Source organism: Opisthocomus hoazin, chromosome 1 (assembly GCF_030867145.1).
Source record: "Opisthocomus hoazin isolate bOpiHoa1 chromosome 1, bOpiHoa1.hap1, whole genome shotgun sequence".
NCBI classification, from domain to species: Eukaryota; Metazoa; Chordata; class Aves; order Opisthocomiformes; family Opisthocomidae; genus Opisthocomus; species Opisthocomus hoazin.
The window spans coordinates 61571791-61598290 of NC_134414.1; the positions used below are offsets into that span (position 1 = coordinate 61571791).

The 26500-nt window shown below is 40.4% G+C and overlaps 1 protein-coding gene across 2 annotated transcripts in view; it reads left to right on the forward strand.

The window, feature by feature from the left end:
* Positions 1 to 26500, forward strand: part of GPC6 (glypican 6) — a 797396-nt gene that overhangs the window by 702787 nt on the left and 68109 nt on the right. For both annotated transcript variants that reach the window (XM_075435000.1, XM_075435075.1), the window contains exon 5: positions 19566 to 19696. In XM_075435000.1, coding sequence (XP_075291115.1) covers positions 19566 to 19696 — 131 coding nt within the window. The remainder of the gene's footprint in view (positions 1 to 19565; positions 19697 to 26500) is intronic.

Sequence of the window (26500 nt, forward strand, 5' to 3'; positions counted from 1 at the left end):
AGAGTAAATTTCATTAGATCTCCTTTGTTAAATAGATCCAAGCCAAACTGTGGACAACAACAAAAAGTCACCAAGTGGCTTTTTCGGCCTGTAATTTTACAGAGCTGGAAATTTCTGCTAAAATTCATAAATGTACTGCAGCTTTTGAGTTTATTTGCCGTAGCTTGGTATTAGCACCTAGCAAACAGATACTGGTGTTTGCAGCCAAATATGCCTCTGTGTGTCTAAAGGCTTTATTTACTTGCACTTTCAGTTATGAGATTTGTATGTATGTTGGCAGATGTACATGTGTGTGTGCACACAGGTATGTATACAGTCACGCACACATAAAGCACTGACCTACAGAATACATGTGCATCAATATCCAAATGGGTAAAATTACAATCTTCTCTGTAGAATATACAGCCAAATCCTCAGTAAAATGTCAACATAAAGAAGGAATTATTTATCACCTTTCACTGTGTATTTCAACACTAAGTAACAGACCAATCGGAGCAGACTTTGCAATTAAAATTCTTTGATCTTTTTTTTAAAACAAATCATGACAGCTGGAGCAAGGATCTCATGACATGCTGTTAATAGTGCATTAGGGACAGCATGAAACAAAATAAGAAACATATTCAAACCAAGGTGTTCGGGTTTTTAAAACTATTAGAAGACAGATGGATCGTTACTTGGGTGAAGCCCTCTGCTCCGCAGCTCTGTGCTGCAAGATTCATCAGCTCTGGCTAGAAGGATGCCTTATTTAACAGCTGCAAGACATTTACCCCTGTAGCACAGCCCTACTCCGTGTTGTCATTTCTAGTCTGATGTATGCAGCCTGCTCTGTTTTCCAGCAGAGTCCTGGCTCCTCTGCTGGCAATACTAACATCAATGGAATGACTCCTTTCTGGGAGATGAAGCTGATGGAAGCACTTTGGGTGGCCCTCCCTCTCCTGGATGTACTTTTCTCCTGGCTTAGCTGTAATAGAAAAAGATTTGTCATCATCACATCACATGCCTTGGAGTGCACTTTAGAGAGGCCTTTTATAGAAAGCTTAAGGGGTGGAAGACACCTGTCTCTTCTGACAATTTGGTATGAAAACAAACACATTAACCTAGAAATTCCATAACCTTGGATATGTGGTCTCTTACACTTCTCCACTATCTGGAATAGAAGAAGTGTCTATTTATCCTCTTGATTCAAACTCAGTTAAACTCTTGGTATACAAAATGTCTTTCTGGTGACTGCATCCAATTTGCACATGATATCTGGGGGGAAATGGGATGTGAAGGAAATTACAGTTCATTTTCTAGCAAAATTAAATGCATTGTAAACCTTCCAGTGATATCTGGGAATTTTTTCAATGCATGACCCAAGAGGGTCAAAAACGCGAGTACTGTGAAGAGACCTTTTTGTTTCCCCTAAACTACACTTGCACAATCTGCTGCTTACTGCAGAAAAACAGTAGGAACACACAAGGTGCTGTACATTTCAGATTGGGCTGTCATTGTCTTATTTCACAGAATCACAGAATGACAGAATCACAGAATGGTAGGGGTTGGAAGGGACCTCTGTGGATCATATGGTCCAAACCCCCTGCCAAAGCAGGATCACCTACAGCAGGCTGCACAGGACATAGTCCAGATGGGTTTTGAATTTCTCCAGAGAAGGAGACTCCACAACCCCTCTAGGCAGCCTGTTCCAGTGCTCCGTCACCCTCAGAGGGAAGATGTTCTTCCTCATGTTCAGATGGAACTTCCTCTGGTTCAGTTTGTGCCCATTGCCCCTTGTCCTGTCGTTGGGCACTACTGAAAAGAGTTTGGCCCCATCCTCCTGACATCCATGCTGAAGATATTTCATAGAATCATAGAATGGTAAGGGTTGGAAGGAACCTTAAAGATCATCTCTTTCCAACCCCCCTGCCATGGGCAGGGACATCTTCCACTAGACCAGGTTGGTCAGAGCTCCATCCAACCTGGCCTTGAACACTTCCAGGGAGGGGGCATCCACAGCTTCTCTGGGAAACCTGTTCCAGTGTTTCACCACCCTCATAGTGAAGAATTTCTTCCTAATATCTAATCTAAATCTGCACTCTTATAGTTTACAGCCATTCCCCCTTGTCCTATCACTACACACCCTTGTAAAAAGTCCCTCTCCATCCTTCCTGTAGGCCCCTTCAGGTACTGGCAGGCTGCTAGAAGGTCACTCCGGAGCCTTCTATTCTACAGGCTGAACAGCTCCAACTCTCTTAGCCTGTCCTCCTAGGACAGGTGCTCCAGCCCTCTGATCATCTTCATGGCCCTCCTCTGGACCCACTCCAACACATCCATGTCCTTCCTATGTTGGAGGCTTCAGATCTGGATGCAATACTCCAGGTGGGGTCTCACGAGAGCAGAGTACAGGGGCAGAATCACCTCCCTTGACCTGCTGGCCACAATTCTCTTGATGCAGCCCAGGATACAGGGGCTATATATTTATAGGAATTTTTTAAGATCCCCTCTCAGCCTTCTCTTTTTCAGGCTGAACAAGCCCAGCTCCCTCAGCCTTTCCTCATAGGAGAGATGCTCCAGTCTCCTCATCATCCTCGTAGCCCTCCGCTGAACTCTCACCAGTAGCTCCTCATTTTTCTTGAACTTGGGAGCCCAGAACTGGACACTGAACTCCAGATGGGGCCTCACTAGGGCAGTGTAGAGGGGAAGGAGAACCTCCCTCGACCTGCTGGCCACACTCCTCAGTACACTCCAGATTACCACTGACCTTCTTGGCAACCAGGGCACACTGTTGACTCATGGTCAACTTGTCATCCACCAGCACTCCCTGGCCCCTCTCCACAGAGCTGCTCTCCAGTAGGTCAGCCCCGAGTGTGTGCTGGTGCATGAGGTTACTCCTCTCCAGGTGCCATCAGCAGTGTTTTGGGCAAGATGGGATTGGCGATATCTATACACAATACTATCCACTTTTGAGAGAAACGAAAGAAATACAAAGCATGCAAAAACCCATGTTTTTATATTGATGACTCATCTAAGAGTTCAGAGAGAATGAGAGAGAATGATTGACACAAACTGACTAGCTAAGTGTGAAACTAAGCTGAATGTGAACATGCGTATTTTATCTGATTGTCAAGAATGTGCACAACACAGTGAAATCTCTTTTGTAAGCAAATCTGTAAAACTGCTAATCAAAGAGGATGCCCTCGTGGTGAAGAGATAAGAAACTGTGCAATGACAGTATTTATCTGAGAGATAAGATTCTTTCAGACAACATGAAGCTCTACAAAGCAACCACACTTCATAAACACTTAGATCTTAAATGACAATAAAAATAAAAATACAACTTCAAATGAGCAAGAAGATGTTCAGAATAAATATGTCTTTACTGGCCTCTGTCCCCATGAATAACTGTTCTGTTCTTCTACATGGAAAGGATTGAGATTCCCCCATTCTTCCGCTGTATTGCAGATTATTTTTTTCTAATCAGCCAGAAGAACCATCAATCTGCTGTCACAACCTGCTCACCATTTTCTCAGGCACACAAAGTCAGAGAGCTGGAATGAACATATGCTGGCACATAACATGTACATCCTTCCTGATCAGCGTTTATTGTCACACCTTCCTGCTTCTCCAGAAAATACAAAGGACTAAAAATCGTTTACTGTTTAAAACAAGATTTAATTATGGGCACCTTTTTTGTTTTAGGAACAATTAATTTTTATATCAGGCATTCACTGAAAGGCATATATGTCTTGGCATATCAAGATGTCATTTTACTGTTGATGTTTTATTCTTAACTCTTTCTGGGGAGGCAGTCAAAAGTTCCTAAGCACTTTCCAAGCACCCAGTGTTTACTGTAGAATAACAAAGGTCTAAAAACAACTGCAAATGCAGGAAAGGACCCCAACTGAGAAACAGAAATCAGGCAGAACTTCATTCTTGGCACTGTTTTCACAGTGCCCTAGTGCTATTCTGCCAACTCTCTGCTGTGGCACATCTTTTGCTGCTGCTTCACATTACTGTAACAGTTTTGGCTTTGGCTACAGCTTCCAGCACCATGGCAGGCAGTCCCCTATTTCAACTTCAGCAAAGCAGCCTCTCTCCTATATGCTGTTCCCATTCCATCATTTGGGAAGTATTTTTGCCTGCAGTGTGCACATCCCATTCTGCAGCAGCTCTTGCTGCTACAGAGGAGGTCTGGTACCTCCTTGCCATGGTCACCATCTTGCAACCCACACAGCATGCCGCTGGATGTACCCATCATCTAGCCCAGCAGTCACCTCTTCCTGCAAACCCCTGGGACGGTGGGCACCACCTGAGATCTTGAAGCAGATGGTAACACCAGCTTGAGCACATGTACAAGCCACCCTAATGCAAGCTGCCTTTTGACAGGTAACTTCCTTCCTATTCCCGTCATCTTTTTGGCTGCTCTGCAGTAAGTCACACCCTGCTGAACATCAGCCCACTTGAAAAAGGAATTCTGTTTCCAACCAGCTTTGTCCCTCCCTGCAGCAGTCTCTTCACTCCCTGAGCATCAGTGCTGGCACGAGGCAGGATGAAATTTTATCCTCGGGAGCATGGAGGAGAAGAAGCCACTTTTTCACTTGGCTTAAACAGGTTGTGTGGCTGCGCCCTGAGCTGGACAGGCACAGCTGGCCGGTCTTCTGCCACTGCTTTCTCATTTCTAGACTGTCTTTGGAAGTTATCACCGCCGTGCACAACATCCAAGTCCTCTTTTTCACTACATGTAGATTGCCAGGCTGTATCATGCATTCAGGATAGCAGAACAGGAGAAAATCCCTAAGGAGACATATGAACACCGTTGTGTCCCTCGTTGTTCCTTCAGGCAGCTATCCAGAAGCACACGATCAGACCGTGACTGCCATCACTACTCACTACATTTCAAAGAACAGATTTTATAAACATAAGTGGATTTTTAGTGCTACTGAACCATTTATACTAAATGAAACAAATATGAATTGTAGCCAGTCTGGCATGAGTTTTTTTGTAACTGGCCACTGAGTTGACAGGAAATGGATTTCCAGTCCTTGATTACATATTCTCATCTTCCCATAGCAAAGAAGGAAGAGAAAGCTTTGTAGAAAGAGGCCTAACAGACATATGGAAATATTGCACATTCTTTCCTTGCCAAACCCTCTTTAATTTTAAATTAGTGAGATTCCTTCTTATCGAAGAAAAGAGAAAAATAAAAACTGTCTTTTCACACATTGTCTTTTTACATCTAAGTGACTGATGTTTTAGTGAAACTTTTTTGTGTCGTATTTGTGTCATGCAGTTTTGGGCTGGGATGTGTGACAAGCCTGAACAAACTCCTCTGAAACACAGACACAACAATTTGTTATGAATAAAAACTCCTCCATAGATATTTGTGTAAACACCAAGCATACAAAATATTTGCAGAAAAATAAACAAATAAAAAATGTTAAGCAATATGCTCAGTGCAAGAGGTGAGTGGAATTTAATGGTTGTTATGTTTCCACATATATAAAGAGAGAAATGTTTGAAATAATCAAAATAAATATTTCTGATTCATAGTTCAAGTGAACATCACCAAAAGGACAGATTTGTTGCAGTTCCATTTGTGCAACTCACCTTTGAAAAAGCAGGTTGTCTAACTTGGTTTTCTAAAACAAAATATAGAGGGTATCTGTCTGCTTTAGGAGAAAAGATGTTGTTAGGCTGATATAAGTTTTATCAAAGTCTTTTTTTTACTCTTTTCTGCCTGGGACAGGAACATAATGTTACCAAGTTAATCGTCATTATTTATATCATTCACTGTTATCTTTCTATATAGAGCTTGTGGGAAACAGTGAGGACACAAAAACATCTCTTAAATTTTCCTTTGACTGAAGTGGAACCCAGTTGACATGTCTTTGGGGCCTTTTTTAGTTACTGAATGTTGGCAATGCTAAGTGCCTGTGAAAAGGCTTCCCCTCCTAGCAGATAGGATCCAGTATCCAGTGCAGCACATTAACATAAGACGATGTCATTTTCCCTATTTTTTTCCTTGAAAAAATATATGACATCTGGAAGCAGTGTTTTAGGAAAGTAGACATTGATGTATCCATTTTTAGAACAGTGTTTGCTGTTCTTTTTCTGCCTCCTCACTTTTGTTCTCTTTTGAAAATATGAAAAACAATTTCCCCCATAGATGCTGTCTTCTTCCTTTTGACAAACACTGATTTTTCTCCCCCCATATTTTAAGTGGAGCCAAAACTGGTGTGGCTTATTATTTTTAATAGGAACAAAAATATCAACTTAACTACCACCTAGGTCTGTCATGCCAAAACATGTTTATATCTCTATAGCACTGTCCACAGATATCTGTACAGCATCGGGAATTATAGTTGTTCATTTGCTGCCATGGACTCAGCCAAGGGGAAACAAAATTGGATCTTTTCTGCAAAACCTGAGAATAGGAATGAACAGCCTCCTCCAAAACAAATTGTTGAAAAGATACTTTGTGACTTTATTACGCCCTGGATCATGTCCCACTGGCTTGGCAGATATAGGTGTTAATAACAATCTTAATGTCTGTCTTCATGTAATGTTTAAAGATTACATCTTTGTTTTTAAACTTTTGCATTCAGAAAATTTGAAGTCACTGTTACTTTCCATAGCAATAAACCATAGGTACAACAGAATAGGATAGAGCCTAACATTTCTTCTTCCCTGCTCTTGATTATGTTTGTATGGATCTGGAAGAGCTGTGACGAAATCAGTGTTAGTATCCCAGAGCTATAGCCAGGTTAATGATAGCAGAATTGCACCAACATTTGTTACTCTGAGAAACAGAATGGCTGCATTGAGTGGATGTGCATAGAGTTTAGGAATTGATGAAAACTGTCCTCGAGCACAGGTCGGTGGCAGAGCAGGAGCTCAGATGGGCAAGGAGGGTGGGACAGAGCTGTGCAGAGGCACGAACCTGATCATCTTGGGGTGGCCACTAAAGAGGTGATCCAAAGTGAATAAATTCACAACAACTTCACCCCTAAATGAACTGGGTGGATGGGATCTCCCTAGGGAGGTCTCCAGAGCTGACTACATCTCTTCATTCAGTGCACAGGGAATCAGGGAGGACTGTTCCACTGAGTGCTTAGAAATGTAGAAACAGGTTAAAACTCACAGTTACGGAGAGTTGATCCCAAAACATCCCCATACCTTCCTAGATTTCCTAGTCTGTTTTTATGACCTTCAGCAGTCTTACAGAGAAATACAGTTAACTCTTCTTCATAAAACTTTCTTGGATGAAACTGGAGCTGATTGGATGAAATTTTTTTCTGTTGGAAAATGTTCATTTTAGAAAATTTAAAATATTTGAGGGAGAATAAATATGATGGTTCCCTGGCCACTGGCCTGGAAGCTTCGCCAATGTGCAGCCAGCCAGCAATCTTTCTGTGAAAAATGTTCCATTTTTTAATTTTTCACCCTCAGTTAAAACAATTTTTTTCCTGTTGTGAAAGTTTTAGTGGGAACAGATCTTTTCTTTTCTGGCCAACACTGTCTGTGTGTTGTTATTAATATTTATGATGATTACAACATATCAGGCAAGTGGCCTTGTGTGATGAATATTAGCTTTTTATATTACATTGACCTTCTCTAGACTGGAAGAACATTTTTACTCTTCATCTCCCAATCATTTAAAAGATCAGGACACAGATAATTTAGAAGAATTAAGGAGCTCAACTGTAGGATTTTACAACGTTGCCCTAGCCTATTGATTAGTTCTGCTTCATCCCTATAACATAGTTAGTGCAGATAGGCAAACATACAGAAATTGCTCTTTCCTTTCAAGAGGAATGTCAAAACAATAACTAGATTAGTCATACCAGATGTATTGATTTGTGACATCCTTGATGTACGCAGTCATTTGGGATTCAAACATTTGTCTGGGAGGAAAAATCTCCACCATTTTTATTTGCTTCATTGGGGCGCACTGGGAGAAAATGCTGTTAAGCATCTCAAAATTCTCTGCATAGTGGCAGGCTTATAAACACAATGAGATAGCCGCAGTACATTTCCATATTAATCAATAAGATGAAAGGCAAAAATCAATTTTGTCTGTGCAACTGTGTGTGACATCTCCCTAAGAGCCATCCCATTGGGATGGATTCATGCCAGCAAAGCTGGGCATAGGTTGATTGTTTATTTATGGCAAGGAAAGGCATAAAGTCAGCTTAGTGACAAAGCAGCAGGAAAGATATTACTCATAGGATGTCTATTCTAAAATCTGGCATTGGTACCTGGGAAATATGCATTTCAGATCTTAACAGCAATTGTGGTTTCCCACATAAAACAGGAGCAAAAATATTCTTTGATTCAGAACTAAAAAAGGCTGAATTTACCAAAGGAACCGAGGAGCATCCAGATGTTCTCTGACAGTCATGGCAACACTAAGGAATTTGCCACATAGTCTTGGGATTAGCAAGGTATCATTACTGTAACATTAAGAAAATGATAAAATGTGATCCTCTAGTTTCATATTCTATATCCCTCTTCCTCTGCTGGCCTAGATAATGAACCTTGACAACTCCCCATGTCACTCACAGTTTGGCTGGCCTTGATTACATCCTCCAATAATTCTTCTAATTCAAGACTGTAGAATGCTAGATTATGACATGTCATATTTGAAAGCTTGCATTTAACACTTCTTTGCAAATGCGGTATTCAATATGTTATTTCACTGTAGATTTATTCATAAGTATAAATATGTTTTCTTTGGTGCTTTGTTCCTTCCCTAGTTATTCCCAATATTCAGTGTGGGGTTTTTTTGACGATTGCTGTACCAATGTTACAGTAGTAAGAACTAAAAAGTTTGGTTTTGAGTGGCAATAGTCATCTCAGAGCCCTTCATTGCCTGAAAAATGTTAGAATTTATTTCTTTTTTCTTATACTCATCAACTGATTCATTTTTACTGCTCAGTCATTCAGTATCATGAGGTCCTTCTCAGATTTTCTGGGACAGTCTTCATCTTTACTTTCCCAAACAGTAATACTAGTATGCTTTTTCACCACACTATTTACCCCAATTCCCAGACCATTTATGAAAAGGTTAAAACAGCAAAGTCTTAAGCACAGAGTTCTGTGGAGTCTCTAAAAAATGTCTTTGGAGCAAAAGTTATCCCAGCCTAAGCTTTCTACAACTAACGCAGATTGTAAGCCTAACTTATATATATGTAAAATGAATCGAAGCCCAACCACAGAATGACAGGGAAGGTCTGGGTTAGGAAGGGACCTGTGGAGAGCCTCTAGTGTGTAACCATCAGTTGAAGGCAGGGTCTTAGATTAGGTTTTTCAGGACTCTGCCAAGCCAAGTCTGAATATTTTCAGCAATGGGATTCCACCACATCCCTGGCCAATCTATCCAGGGTTTAATTGGTCATGTGGTGATTTTTTTTTTCTAATAGCCAAACAGAAACCTGTGCCCACTGTGTCTTGTCCTGTCACTCCACATCCATGTGAAGACAGTTTCCCCATCTTCTTTGTACTTCCCTTTTAGGCACTGAAGACGGATGAGATCTCCCTTGAGCTTGCTCTTTGTAGGCTGAACAAACCCAGTTCATTCAGCCTTTCTTTATTTGTCAAGTTCTCCAACCCCCTCCTTATCTACGTGCCCATCCTCTGGACTCCTCTAACCCATAGAATGGCTAAAAATTCATGGATAATCTTAATGCAGCACTGAAGACGCACCACATGCAGCAGCAGAGAGAGACTATGGAACAGAAAAAAAATATTCAAGGAAAGGAAAAAATAGAACAAGGATCAATGTCTTTCCATAAGTAATTCTCAGTAAACTGCCAATAAGAACGGCAAGTCTTTTAGGCTTAAACTTGATTTTTACAGAAAATGACATTAAAGTCATAGATGCCACCACACTTATTACTGTAGATTCTATGTGTAGATTCGATGGTGCTAAAGGATGAAGTTATTCTTGAAATAACCAAACAGTTTCTTGAAACAAACTACTTATAAAAGTAAAATATGTATCACTTCCCAAGAAGAGATAATGGACAGCTCATTAATTATGTTTTCAAAAGTGTACCATAACTTCTGTCAAGGTTGGAAAAAGTTCTGCTGCACAAAATATAGAAATATAAGGAGGGAATGAAATTAAAAAAAACATGCAGAACATATACTCACTGTAAATTCTGAACATGAGGAGACACTTGAAAAAATGTCAAGATTGACATGGGAAATACAAATTATAGATCAGTTGTAATGAAGGGGATAAGGAAATCAGATGCATCAAGGGAATTGAGATAGTTTTCAGAGTCAGATATATGGGCCAAAAAGGGTCTCTGCAAAACAACACTAATGAGATCCAACTTTAAAAGTTTAACTAGTTCTAGACACCACAATACCAGAGAGCTGTTTTAAAGGAAATAAAGAAAATAGCAAAACACCCGAGGAAATTACTTATGAAAACCGAGTGAAAAAAACAGTATGGAAAGTGTGACCAAGTACAAACTGAAGGACGGTGTGATAGATGTCTACGAATATCTAAGGGATGTGAAAACCAAGAAAAGAATAGGATTGGCTAAGCTTATATGAGGCAGCTTATTAGAAATGATTGAGTGAAATAAAGCAGCAGAAAAAATACACCATATAACTGGACAAATAATCTAATAGTGATGTACAGTAGACAATGAAATAACTTTTTTAAAAAAAAGTGGAAGAACATGACTAAGCCATTTTAATACTGCGCTGGACAGACCGCTAGGGAATATATACCATGGGTAGTAACTCTGCATGGGCAGTGGAATGCCTGAAAAGATCTTTGAGGTTCCAACATCTATGACCGCACCAAGATAATGCAACCTATATACTCAGGAGATATGTACAGAGGACAGGATATATTAAATACAAAATTTCAGGCTATGTTTTGCTGTCTTCAATCATTTGAGCATATCTCATCAAAGAAAAGTCAGAAAGATGGACTTTTTTCAGTGTTGCAAACCCCACATATCTTGAAAAACTTATGCACACTAGTCTATGTTAATACAAATTTAGAGAATGGACTACGGCAGGTAGCATACAGGCATGCATTAATGAGGGTTATTTTATTTACTAACAACATTTTCTGTGACTGATGTTGAGACTGTTTGAACATCTCTTGGCATACGGAAAAAACAGCAAGTCAAAGATTTTATAAATGTACTGCATTTCATTAATTGATTCATGTCAAACTTTCAGGCAAAATCCTCAATAACATTTGGCAATAATATTTGCTAAAAGTTCAGTTCAGAAGAACATCTTGCATTCAGCTCCCATAGGGTAATGCAAGAATAATAATAGTAGACAAGGATTAACATTTTGCCTACTCTTTGCTACTTTCTTTTGCAGAAGTGAACAAAAATATGATACAATCTAATAACAGTGCACTAAATCATTTAGCATTGCTCAAAGTTATAGCAAGACAAGGAAGTAAAATCATTTTAATACAGTCATTTTTTTCAATACATGGAAGAAAAATGTATGCTATGTGAAATGATCAAAAAAATCTAGTGAACCTGCAGTTCACCCTGCGAAATTTGTTTTGTTGCCATCAGCTACAATAAGATGACAACTGCATGTCAATAACTTTTTCATACATATATTGTACATGATATTAAACTGATTTCTTGAGCTGCTCTACATAAAAGAGATGGTTAGAGACAAAGCCAGCAGAAGTGACCAAAATTCTCCATTATTACAGAGCTGGGTATTGAAAACTTTAGCTTATTCATACTGTTGACAATCCTTTTTTTCCTTTTTTGAGGGAAGTGATATTGTCATCAATCAACATGGCTACAGATCTGATCAGAAATATCAAAAATCACATTATAATTCTTAAATCTGAAAATTTTTATAACTGAATTAAACATAGATAATAAACAACTAGATCTGATTATCTACATATGTTTTTAAAGTTTACTTTTTTAGCTAATTGGTAATTGGCCTGGCATGGACAATTCTGGATTCCAGTCTCTCCTACAAGAACTTATGATGTACTTTTCTTTACATCAGCCTTTGGATATCAGCCCTGCAAGCATAAGCCAGAAAACTGGATTTACTCCTTCGTGACTGTGCACCTTAAATGCTAAAATAGAGTCAAATCATTCTTTCCAGGAGAATAGCCAAGTATTCAATAGAACCAACTTTGGAAGGAGAGCTATCAGGCACATAGAAGTCACAGAGGCGGTCAGGGTGTTTTTCCAACGGGTAAAATCTTGAGCCTCCTTACAACAAGCAAAAAAATTGAAATGGAGTCTCCCACATCTTGGTTGTACTGTGTAAGGTTAGATACCTTAAGGACTGCATTCTTCTTCACTTGAAGAACTCCATGCTGTAGTAAGAGCTATGGAAATGATCGGCTCAGAAGGGTGGAGAGGGTGAACGGATCGCTGTCAGACTGCCGTGAAGTGTTGTTAAGCTTTAGAAAGAGTGTAAGAGTGACCAGAAGTTTGTACAGGGTCTGACTTCTGCCTTGCCCATTGCCAAAGTTGTCTCAGAAAACAGCTCTGTCACACAGATCAGGATGGGATTCTGCCTTTGTGGCAATTCGCTAAGGGAATGCGTGCAGACCCCTCTATTCACACAGACATCTTGAACCAGCTCCCCTGAACCATAGCCTGGACCTCAAGATCTTCCAGACTCTGCACTCAGTCCTCTACCATTCACCAAGTGCCTGTCTAAGACCTTAGAATCATGGAATCATAGAATCATTAAGGTTGGAAAAGACCTCTGAAATCAAAAAGTCCAACTGTCAAACCAACACCACCATGCCTGCTAAACCATGTCCTGAATGCTAAATCCTGTCCTGAAAGACCTTAGATCTTTCCAGCTGCTGGTCTCCTCCTACTTACCAGGTAGGCCAGCTTGGATTTTGCTGGCAGGAGATTATACACACACACACACACTATTATTCTCAGCCAGAAAAGGGTTAGGAATGGGTTTAATAAGAATATAGAGCAGACTGCAGTGATCAAGCAGCCAGCAACCCTGATGACCAGTAGTGCTCCCACATGGATGGTCCCTTTCATATGTCCTCTTCTCCCCATTTTCCCAGTGCTTGCTCCCCAGCTCACCTTCATCCATCTCTTTCTTTGTCGTGTTTTCTCCCATGTAAACAACCCACCCCAGGTACTTTTTCCCCCCTACTCCCTGTTTTGCTAACCATCTGTGCCATCCTGCCACTCTTCACTGCGCTGTGACTTTTATGCAGCTGCCTACTCTGTTATCTGTTACCTCCAGCAAAATCTCAGCGACGTCCAGCAGTTTCTCATGTTTTTCTCACTTACCTAAAGCTCAGGCAAAGACTAGTCATTTGCATACCTTAATAGATAAGCTTAACTGGATATTGATAACTGAATATCCAAATAAGGAATATTGCCATCCCCTTTACACAGGTCCAAGCATGAGTTTTAAGAAAAGTACCTTCACTCTATGAAGGAAGAGCAGGATGTAGAGAATTATAATGTCATTATGCCAATACACATGTGGAGATTAAATCTGTCTATTAAAACTCATCATATTAGAACCATACAGTGTTCTCGTATGAATAATAATGTGAAAAGGGAACTGTGGACCCTAAGAAAAGCAGCAGTTTTGGCATCACTGCCATGCCTTGCTCTGATTTCCTGAGGAAAGAGTTCTTAGCACCTCATTAAATGTGAGGTGGAGTTTTACTTACCTCTTCTTGAATTTTTTTAGTAAATCGTAATCTAGCAGTAAAAACTGTGGCAGAGTATAACAGGGCTGTATTTCCACTGTTAATATATTTCTAAAAATTTATTTTTATATATTAAAAATATATTTTCTAAAAAGTCAATATGTACCCATATTTCACTTTTCAATTTTTATTTTTTATTTTCATTAATTTACCACCTAATGCCCTAAAGATTTTATGACCACTATTTATATTTAGTGTCAGGATGGAAAACCCATTGACATTTTTCCACATGACGTAGTAAATGCAGCCCAAACTCCTGCCTTCCCTTGCCCTTGGTCAGAAGGCTGGGAAGCTACCAACTTTGCAGCCCAGCATATTAACAGTTTATCCTTTTCCAAAACAGTCATTGCCACTCTCAAGGTCATAGCCAACAACAAGTTACTCAGTCTGTTTACAACTGATTCATCTCTCTTCTTCTGCAAACCATGGACTTGTGCATAGACTAATCCGTTGAAGCTTCCCAACTAAAAATTTATCCTTACATTCTTTCACAAGCAACTATGTGAACAAGTACTTCAGTTCTTCAGAAAGAAGTGGTAGACCACATATATGGGACTAGAAAAAATAGAAATCTCCTGACAGGAAATTTAAGATAAGTTCTTCCTCCCCTTTTTCCCAAAAGAAAATATACCTTAAGATTTTGTGAAGGACATGCAATTTAGTATTTTATCATTCTTTGTCTCCCTGAAGAAACCACTTTTTTAGAGACTTAATCCACAGACACTTTTCTGGATTTCCCTGGGGAAGGCTCAGCCTCTACTGGAACCTCACTGATAATTTAAAAGTAGAACAGCAAAGTGTGCATGAAAGGAAAAGCTCTTGTCACAGCCAAACTAAAACAGACCCCAAATAATGCCTTCCCTTATCAGCCCCCTGAGTCTTCCCTATTAGACCCTCCTCACATTTTCTTGATGATAGAAAGGTGGCAAGAAAAAGGAGGCTCTGATTGTCTTTACAGGAACTTTGTATTTCAGTCTAGTTTGGGAGTTTTTTTACTTGTCAGACGTTTCGTAAATCACGGTCCATGTCCTTGCTCCTTTTGTTTCAATCTGGGATTTACTAGGAAGTTTTCTAGAAACCTGCCCTGAAGGAAATGCAACGTGAACAGGAAGACAGCACTTTTGGTATCAAGACAAGTCAAAAAGACAGTGGCTTTATGCAGTTCCTAGGAAACAGAAGCAGATTCTTTTCTGTTTACATTATTAGTCTATTCATTATTTTGCCCGGAGATCCTCAGGGTTTACAAAACATCACAGTATCCTGAAATTAACATATGGCCTTCTGAATCTTTCAGTCATACAATCAATCATTTGCCATGGTGATCAGTTTTGTCCTGTGCTACTCATTAAAATGGTACCTATAAAACTTAAAAAAAAAAAAAATCTTTGAAGTAAACCAAAAATTTCTGCAGGATCTCTTTCATATATATCACCTAAAATGAAAGAACATCCTTTTAAGAGCCACTGTCGAATACCTATGGTATTTCTTCGTGTAGATGAGGAAATACAAAGCAGTTAAACAGAGTTGCCATGCTCAGCCAGCAGAGACATTTTGGGGCCCTTGGGACTGCACCCTGGGACTCCAGTAGACTTGGGTTTTTTACTGCATCAGGAAGGTCCCAACTCCTGTTTTGAGCAAGACGCATCTAGCAGGAGAGGTCGAGACCAGTGGCTCTGACAATGAATTTAGTGTGCCATATGCCCTGCACTTTCTCAGGACTGTTTTGCAAGCCCGTGTCCTCAAGTGAGCAATTAGTCATATTTGCTGTTTCCGAGTCACTAACAAACCCACGACACCAGAACGACTTGCCTAAACTGAGCTCTTGATGCACTCACCCGGCAGCTAGATGCCAGCTTTTTGCCAAGTGCTCTTGTATATGGAGAGGTAAAAGACGTACTTAGCCTAAGCAAAGCAGATTTTGAAAAACACTAAAGAGGTAAAAACAAAGAACATATGTGATTGAACAATACAGTCCAAGTGTATTAACAATGTAAAAAACAGTCAGCCAGTTAATCATTTTTCAGATTTTTATAGCACAAATAATTAAGTTCCCAATATCTACTGTTTGAGCTGACTGAGAAAGTATTAAACCCACACAGAACTGAACTAGGCTTTCTTTGAGTTCAAGGGTCTGTTCTTGAGAATTAAGATTTCAAGACTGAGGCATACATATTTTCTTAACTTAATTCTGAAAACTTTCCAACTTCTCCTGTAACAATATCATAACATTTTTAGGAGAAAAAAGACTCTAGGTTCAACAGTGTTCTGTTTGTTGTTACATGATTATAGATTTGAAGAGTTACAGTCTGGGAAGGACCATTACATCATTTTGACTGTCCTGTCATAAATCTCAGACCATTAAATTTCATCTGATTTTCACTATATTCAACCTAACAGCTTTTATTTTATTCATTTGCATAGGATACCTGGTGTGTACATATTGTATGTGTCCATATAGAATTGTGCAAGTGAATAACAAGATTTAGCACTGGAGTGAGGTTTAGGGTTGCCAAACAAGAAGGTGCAACCTAATGAGTTGAGGAATTATTATACGGATAGGGTTAAGGTTCAGAAAACAGAAGCTGATGAGCTAAAGCTGAGTGGTACGGTCGAGACACCAGAAGGACGGGATGCCATCCAGAGGGACCTGGACAAGCTGGAGAGGTGGGCCTGTGTGAACCTCATGAGGTTCAACAAGGCCAAGTGCGAGGTCCTACACCTTGGTCGGGGTAATCCCCGCTATCAATACAGGCTGGGGGATGAAAGGATCGAGAGCAGCCCTGCCGAGAGGAACTTGAGGGTACTGATAGACGAAAGGCTGGATATGAGCTGGCAATGTGCGCTGGCAGCCCAGAGGACCAACCGTGTCCTGGGCTGCATCAGGAGAAGCGTGGCCAGCAGGTCGAGAGAGGTGATTCTGCCCCTCTACTCTGCTCTGGTGAGACCTCACCTGGAGTCCTGCGTTCAGCTCTGGAGCCCTCAGCACAAGAAGGACATGGAACTGTTGGAGTGGGTCCAAAGGGGGGCTACAAAAATGATCCGAGGGCTGGAGCACCTCTCCTATGAGGACAGGCTGAGAGAGTTGGGCTTGTTCAGCCTGGTGAAGAGAAGGCTGCGGGGAGACCTGATTGCAGCCTTTCAGTACTTAAAGGGAGCCTATAGGAAAGATGGGGACAATCTTTTTAGTGGAGACAGCAGTGACAGGATGAGGGGTAATGGTTTTAAACTAAAACAGGGTAGGTTTAGGCTGGATATAAGGAAGAAATTCTTTACAATGAGGGTGGTGAAACACTGGAACGGGTTGCCCAGAGAGGTAGTGGAGGCCCCATCCCTGGAAACATTCAAGACCAGGTTGGACAGGGCTCTGAGCAACCTGATCTAGTTAGCTGTGTCCCTGCTGGCTGCAGGGGGTTGGACTAGATGACCTCTAGGGGTCCCTTCCAACCCAAAACTTTCTATGATTCTATGATTCTAAAGGATGTTTCTTCTAAAGATACAAACTGTCTAAGCCAGGAACAGATCTTTAGTTTGCATCTCCTAGAACTATTAATTTTGAAGTTGAAGGCACTTTGCCTGAGGAAAGGCTGCTCGTAAAATTAAAGCTGTGATTCTTTTTCAGTTAAGGATGATGCACTTTTCTAATCTGCTGTGCAGCTGAGATTCCACTTCGAGATTTATTTCAGAACTGGTGCCCCATGCCATCAGAAGAAAGAGCAAGTAGACTCAAGCCACCACCCTCATGGAGGGTCTCCAGAAATTACCTATTTACTCAACTCTACTTCCAGACAGTCCCTTATCCCAAATATGTACTTGAGCTTAGCACCAGACTTGTCCAACCTGTGAGCTCCAAACTAAAATGTGCTTGTACATAGAGGTACCTGTCCTTAACTTAAGTTGTGGGCTACTCTTACTAAAAAAAAAATAAAAAACCAAAAACCCACAAAAAAAAATGCCTTATGACAGTTTTATGCATTAACTCTAATCTTAATCCTGAACTAAACCACCAAAATCCAACTACCAAGACCTGTGCCCTAACAGTGACTAAACGGGTTGAGGCAGCTGGGATTTAGTGTGATCACATTGCTCACAAAGTGCTAAGGCATAAAATTTTATACAAGTCATTCCGAACATGTGAGAAAGAAAATCCTTTATAGTCCACACTTACAAATTCCCTGTGCATGTGGACAAATTGCTAACGTGCTGCAGGAATCTTTAAGTGTATGTGAGTGCACGTGTATGTGGGTGTGTGTATCTGTGTGTGTATGAAAACTTTTTTCCTCTGTCAAGGCTAGGTGCTGTTTTCACTGAGTTTCCTACTGGAGAGGGTTTAAACTAAAGAATTCTAAAACAACGTAGAGCCAAAATAGCACCTCTGTTTGAAACCAAATTCCTGTCATCTCATCATTTCTCACAGTTAGCAACAAGTGCTATACACCCCACTTCAAATAACTGGCATTACACTGTTTCCAGACTAAAAGTACTGTGAAATATTAGACCCGAATTTGCAAAAGTGCTTAGGTACTACATGCCCAGTAATTTCAGTTTCAGTGGGATTTTTAGGCGTGCATTGAACGCATATAAACAACCCATTGTAGCCCTCAGGTCAGGCTGTGCATGGGTGTCTGTGTCTCAACTGCGAAGTTGAGACACCAGCCTCTTCTTCCCGTACATCCACGAACACACCCTGTTGTGGGGAGGGACAAGATGGCCACACAGGCTGCAAACAAGCCCCGGGGCTCCCCAGCCAAGAGCAGAGCTAAGAGTGCCATCGGGGTTACAGGGTGCTTCACGCCTTCTCCGCTTCTCTGCTGTGGGACTCGCGCTTTACAACAGCAGAGCACCCGTGGAGTCTGTTTTGGAAGGAAGTCTGATTAGTACCTTTTGGAGCCTAAGTCTGAGGGATAAAGAAAAGGGCATGAGAAGATTTTTATTTATCTTGTTAAAATTGCAAGTGGCATCTGTTCAAAGCTAATTAGATGCTGAAAATTTTAAATGCTAGTATATGAGATAAGGATCAAATATCATGTTCAAAGGTATAGTATAAATCCAGTTTATCGCATAGCTATTGACACAGAACTTGTGATAAATCTGCCTCTGTGCATAGACAAACATACGTGATGTATGGCAAAACTTTTTTTAGTATTATTAATTTCTATTCAGTTGCTTGGTTTTCACTTGTTAATGAACACAAAAAGATAAAATTATTTTGGAGAGGGGCTTTAATGTAAATTAAACAATTATTTTTACAATCCAAAACATACAAAGGATCTATTTTTCTGCATACAACTTTCAACGATGTTTTGAAAATGTAGCAAGCAAGCATGGTTTATACCTATACACTATGGCAGAAATCCAATATTCATCTGCTGTTCATATTACAAGAAAATGAGATCATTAAGGTCAGAAAGAACAGCTGCTTTAATTATAACACCCTGATATATCATATCAAAGGTTTCATCATCTCACACAAACTCTAAGAACATACCCCAGGGATTCATTTCTATCATCCTGCTTTTGCCCGGGAAGGATACTACATAAGTACACTCCAGACCACTGGCTGCTCCGAGTGGTATGAAACTGTGTAAATAATTTTACCCCAAGCTCGATAATGCTATCGCAACTATTATTAATCTAACTTTTACCAATTTTATTCCTCACTCTGTGCTGCCAGAGGTAGGGAAAGATGTTTTTGATGGCTGGGAAGCTGTCCTGCAGGCTTCACGGTCCTGTTGCCACATGTCCTCCCGGGCTCCTGCCTGGGAGCACTTGGTACCCACGCCTCCAGCTGGCAACGCTGATCTGTCTGAGGCACCCAAAGGTACCACTTCTTTAAGGGAATGGCTGCTTTGTGTTTTAACAGATGCTATGCTTCTGGTAGCGGAGAGATTAGAGGGACCATTCAACATTGAATCAGTCATGGATCCTATTGATGTCAAGATTTCTGAAGCCATCATGAACATGCAAGAAAACAGCATGCAGGTGTCTGCAAAGGTACTGTGTGAGTTGCGCCTTCTCTGTTGCTGAATGTCACAAGCAGGGGGAAAAACACCTCTGCCATTTAAGGAAGATTATCCAGACCACTAGAAATCACATTTACTTGTTAAACAGTTCACCAGGCTGCCTTTGAAACCTTCATCTAGTGAAACAAGCTACAAGTTTTCAAAAGGGAGTGGCAAGGAGAAAGGTACCATTTAGTAAACCCCAAATTAAAAGCTGTAAGGGATTTAAGGAAATCAGAATGCTGAAAATTAGCAGTAACTCTATAAGCAATACTCTTCAGAGTATGTTTGGTAAGTTCTGCTCATGTCTTATCTGTGATTTTCCATAGTAACTTGCAAACACATTTTGATCTGTCTGGGTCAGACCGAAGTACAATGTGCTTGAGGTCAATACACAAAATGTCCAATTTAACCTCCTTTAATAGCCACTCAAGGGAATATCATTACATTGGACAGTCTCTGATTACGAGACCTCAGTCTGATAGACTTTTGTCTAGATTCTGACATGAAGATAAACAGAATTGATGATACCATCTTCCTCCTTTCCATTTTTAGTACATGCATATACACAGATCACCACCACCTCTGACCCCCATGTTAATAAGCTCCTTCGAATTCAGTAGCAGGTGCTGTTGAGCCAATAGTCTACAAATAATGACTTTTCCTTAATATTCATCAGTGCACTGTGGCTCAAAATCTAAAGTCAACAGTTTGCCAGGTTCTCTGTATTAGGAGTTTCTACCTCCCATTGACGTCCCAGTAGTCCGTTCGGTGCTGACTGGACTGTTATCAGAGCCAGTGAACTTCCATTGCTTGGAAGGAAGCTGCTGTAGATGAGAAAAATGTGGGGGAAAAAGGCAGGAGCCTGAGATTAATGTTCTTCCTGCCAACGCAAAATTAGATGCTTTTTATGACCCGATTGCTGCAGGTTGCTAAGGATTTCCTTCAAGATGGTTTTTACTTTTAACCTACATGAAGTTACTCGGATTTTAAAAGCAGTCTACACCCTGCACAACGAGACTTTGTTCTCGCAGCAGTGATCAAGGCATTTAACAGCCAAATACTCTCCAATATTTTGGGAATTAAAGGCTAGCTTCAGCAAACTCAGCCCTTACCTCAAAAAAAAAAAAAAATTCACTGAAAACTCACCCAAGGCTCAGGTGTATTTCATTTTCCTTCTAACTTGCTTGGCTCTCACAGTTTTTCTGTTAGTTGGGAAGCTGCATCCCCTGCCAGAGTCCAATGACATCATCTTGGCACAAGCTCATCTCACTACTTGCTTGTAGCAGAGCAGCCTGTGTCTCCTGTCCCTCAGAAATATTTTATTCTCTGTAAAGACTAATAAATTACAGCAATTCCATTTTTATTCTTCTAAGAGAAATCTTAGCCAATGTTTTTTTAAAATCTTGAGAAACAGAAACAAAATTATATCAGCAAAATTTATTTTATTCTATTTTCATAGATAACAGAGCTGTCTATCCTTGAGGGCCTTTTGTATGTTTCTATGTAGACCATTATTCTCCTGAAATGTGATTTTCTTGTTTTCCTAGGTTACATCCATCTTTTTTCAGGTCCTAACACATGAAAATTCTTTATTCTTAAAGAAAAGTATAAGGCAAAGACTTTGGGTTTAGTGTTGTGTTCTCCTATGTCATGTCAGATCTGTAGAGATGATATGTGAGTGGACTTTGAATCAGTCATCTGTCATCTAATTTTTCCCCCTTATACATACTGACCACTTAGAGCTTCAGTGAAAATGACAGATACCTTGCCGGATGTAATGGGGTGCACGGAATGCAATTGCAGACCTAATGTAGGAGAAAAGCCATGCTTGTCAGTTATTCTGAGACACCGCTCAGAAAGCTTCGGGCAGGGCACTGAAATCATGCTATTTTCTCTTTCTTCAAATAATTTTGTATCTTGCATTTGACTGTGCTCACTGGAAATGTGGTGACTAGGAACCACAGCTATTTTTCCACAAGTCAGGCAGCACATTTTTACAATGGGAAAATGATGATGCACTAATAATGTTACGCCTGCAACGCCCACGTACACATAGATTATTCACCGTTTACATACAGCTTTTTCTACCTAAAAATCTGGCTCATGTCTGAGAGGAGGCTCTATGTTGTATTCAGTAGAATTCGGGGCCATTTTGTACAATGTTGTTTCTCTTTTAAAAGGAATGGAACAAATTAAAATGAACAGTTTCTTCCTCAAGGACCTCTCACTAATCTCATCCTCTCTGCAAGCAGAAGACCCAGAGTTCATTTACTCCAAAATCCATCCCTCTCCTGTTTCAAACATTTATATAAAATTGCCCTATTCCAAAAGTCATTTGCATTAAATTGCACTATCAATTTGTCTTTGTATCACAAAATGATGTTTTGTATTACACCAGCTGCAATCATATAGTGAAATTTATTTGGGAAAAATAGAAGTATACTTGATATAACACATTGACTGTACATTACTGTGCACATGGAGGCAAAATTAAGTGAGCAACAATGTATGTTTTCCAACATAATAAGTGCATAAAAATACATAAGAATGCACGTTCTTATGTGAGTGATGAAGTTTTCAATTTTAGACATCAGCAGAAAAATACATCATGAACTTTCTACGTCTCTGTTTTTATGGTTTGCCCCTCCATTCTTCTCTTGATGCAGCACTGAAGGTTTTGTCCAATATCTTTTTCCTATAAATACACACCTCCTATTCAGCACTACTCTTCTGAGAAATAGTCTGCGTGGTTACAGTTATACTAATAAATAAAAGGGGGACAAGGACCAGTGCCTGATCTTGAGGCCAAAGTGTCACAGCCTGATTCATCTCTATACTGCTGAGAGCTACCTTCTCTGGAGCTGTTTCATTCTGCAAAGAGAAAGTTGGAGCAATCCAAGAAAACACCAATGAGTTAACAACTAATCAGTGCAGACAGTCAGGGCTTATTGCTGGAGTTCACATCTTGTCTTTCACTTCCTTAGAAGACACAAACCCTCTGTCTTCCACTCTTGATGGGTGCACATCAATATCGAGGCAGAGAATTATAGAGGTGCCACATGTACCTCTTCTATCTTTGTACTTCCGACCAAGGACATACAGACTCAGCCATATCCTAGTCTCTGTCACTGCATAAAATGGAGCATCTCTGTTCCTAGGCCACTAAATTTTCTTGTTTGTGTACTGATTGTGGTTGATTCTTTTAGCACGGTTCACATTAACCAGGTAGTAGTATTATGTTAAGATCCTCTAATTCATCCTGAGGCTGGAATCTTTCTTTGTTTTCTTGATATTTCTCTATATTCAGCACTGGCTGTCTAGAAAACTGACCACAAATCTCAAGGCTTCATATGCTGCTCACCTTGTGTATCTGTCATGTCCCTGAACAACAGCCACGTGAGGTCCTTATTTTGCTTCAGAGAAAGTCACATTCCTCACAGCTGCAATATCCTGAGATGCTTTTCAAAAAGGAGTAATGGTCTAGAAAGCCTGACCCCAAGGCCTTTCTGTGAGAGGAATCTACATGCTCTGAATCAGACCTGAGTTCCCCTTCTCCAACAAAAGGCAAGGACTGAAAATTATCAAAACCATCTTCCATAGCTTCATCGTCTAACACCTGCAGCCATTCTGACAGTCTACCTTCTGCAAACTAAACCACACTGAGTGTAAAAACAATCAGTCTTAGCTGCCTGAGTTTCTTCCCAAGACATCAGCACTTTTTAAGAGCAGGCTTTGCAGTTTGGGTCTACCCAGACTTCAGCAGTTTTTCCTGAAGGTGGCCTCTGGCAGAAGTCAGGTTGCAATAGATTTACCTTGGGTTTCTCCTGATAATGTCTGAGACATTTAATCTTCATTACTGAAATACCTTTGTTATTTGCCAGTGACGGCTCTTTGGTATTTGAATGTTATAGTGCCAAATGCAGTGCTCAGCAACAGCTTGATTATTTCTCAGGCAAAATTTCATATTCTGTATATTGTTTCCCATGGCTCAGTTCATATCCAAGACTTAGTCATAGCATATATTTACCTTATTCTTGTTCTCATTCTCCCTGAAGTAATTCAGGGAGTCATATTCAGAGAGTCATAATATATAAATGCTTATTTCAATCCTCGCCAAAACAAATGCGTTTTGGGGGCCTGCACAATCTTCCCATAAGGCTGTCAGTGCATTTGATTCCTGCTTCAAGTCAAAGAGTAAACCCTACATCTGTTCCATTTTAATAGCATGAACGTTTGTTAGTTGACATCTGCAGACATAGCTCGTTCACAAGAGCTTGAGGAAAACAAAAAGCAGCAGAAAAGATGTTCTAACATCCATTTTTCTTCAAAATGGAGAAAATTCCTAACCTGTTTCCATCAGCATAATTTCATCTTCATTGCTACTCACAGCATACTAGGCTTTTTTATGCATTTTAAACAGTCCGGTTCTATACAGATATGTTTGGCTGCTCCAAGTGTCATTTGGCTGCCTTGCCAAGATTTTTCCACTTTCATAAAGACTATCCGACAACTGAGTCTCCCCTTAGTAAGTCTTAAATCTACTTTTATCTGAGATGATGGATGTGCCATTTTAACCTATAGATATATGTTCCTTTTCAGCAATTACTTCAGCTAAAAGGATGAATGGGCTCCATGACATAGCAGACTCCCTATGCATTATTTATAAGGAGGAAACCTTCATAAAACTACATCCAAGGTTCTTCTTAAAATAGTCTCCAAGTTTCATATTAACAAAACCTCTTCATTTATCTGTGTTCTTTCCAGAGCCATGTGCAGGAAAAATATAATGGCACTTCAGGAAAAGATCAATGCTATTCTATCTGAAGATGAGAGAGTCAACGGAGCAGAGTTGTGTAGAGACGACAGGAAACACTGAGCACTAGCACATGTCTGAATAATAGTATGACTCGAGGCTTCATAGAGAAGAAATTCTATCTGCTGGAATCAAAACCTTGAGTTCTCCTGGGGAAAAGGACTCTTTTTTTACAGTATCTACATCCTAGCCCTGAAGTAGATAGCCCCATTTAGTCAGTTCGATAGATGTAATTCTGTACTGGCTCTGTTGGCTTCATCTCATGTCTTGGTTCATATTCCTGACCATAGAGGTCTGGTGCTCTTTGTGACGCCCTAGGATATCCCATTTGAGCTTTAGCTGCAGTTCAGTGGGGAACAGTCCTGTGTTAAGACAGTCTTAACAGATGTCTTGGATATCCCAGGACAACACAAACTATTATAGATGCCAATGTGACAGCAGCTGAAGTGAGCTTTTGATCTCCACTGTCTAAAATGGGATCTTAGATGTTTAGCTTAAATATAGACACCTACGTGTACACACATAAATTTAGGTTTCTTCATTTCAAGTGGAATCCCTTCTGTAAATTCAGATGAGATGGACTACACTAAATATATAAAAGGCAATTTTTTAAAGAGAGTGGATTTAGGCTGCCAATTCACAGCATGTGTATTGAAGCACCTGAATATTTTTCCAGAAATTGTTCAATATTTCCGAGTGAAGAAAGTATTTCATATGCAGCTTCTTAGGAAGCTTTTGTTAATTTTAGGTATAAAGTTTACTTTTTCTGTTCTTTCAGTTAATACCTGGACACAAATTAGAAAATGTCTCTTGTACTCAAAATTTAGTTACTGAATATGTATCCTTACTGCATTTCTGCCAGGTCTTTTAAAAAGTACATTATTTCTTCCTCTATGATGTAAAAGTTGCTATCTAATGTCCATCTCTATTATTGTCTGGCTGTATGTAAATTTATTCACACCAAACTACTTGTTGCAACTATTTGTACTAAGCTAAATGCCACAAAGTCTATGTTGGCTTTTTTTCAGCATAAGAAAAACGAAATATAAATTATATAGACTTGCCTTTACTCCACTTGGTCATTCAAGTAGCCTAACAGTCACACACTGTGAAATTTAAGAAGATTCAGTGCCCTCACCTTCCTTTCCCCTGAAAGTCAAGTTGCATGTTTTGGATAATTGTCACTTGTCTTTTAAGAAAATACCTGATTGTTTAATTGACTACATGGGATTTCATAGAATCACAGAATCATAGCTTGGAAAAGACCTCTAAGATCATCAAGTTCAACCATCTGCCCAACAACACCATGCCTACTAAACCATATCCCAAAGTGCCACATCTACATGTTTTTTGAACACCTCCAGGGGTGGGGACTCCACCACCTCCCTGGGCAGCCTGTTCCAATGCCTGATCACTCAGTCAGTAAAGAAATTTTTCCTAATATCCAATCTAAACCTCCCCTGACACAACTTGAGGCCATTGGCTCTCGTTCTATCGCTAGTTACCCGGGAGAAGAAACCAACACCTGCCTCACTACAACCTCCTTACAGGTAGCTGGAGAGAGCGATAAGGTCTCCCTCCTCAGCCTCCTCTTCTCCAGGCTAAACAGCCCCAATTCCTTCAGTCGGTCCTCATAAGACTTGTTCTCTAGACCCCCCTCACCCGCCTCGTAGCCCTTCTCTGGACACGCTCCAGCCCCTCAGTGTCCTTCTTGTAGTGAGGGGCCCAAAACTGAACACAGTACTTCCAGGTGCGGCCTCACCAGTGCCGAGTACAGGGACACGATCACCTCCCTGCTCCTGTTGGCCACACTATTCCTGATATAAGCCAGGATGCCGTTGGCTGCCTTGGCCACCTGGGCACACTGCTGGCTCATGTTCATCCAGCTGTCAACCAACACCCCAAGGTCCTTTTCTGCTGGGCAGCTTTCCAGCCACTCTTCCCCAAGCCTGTAGAGTTGCATGGGGTTGTTGTGACCCA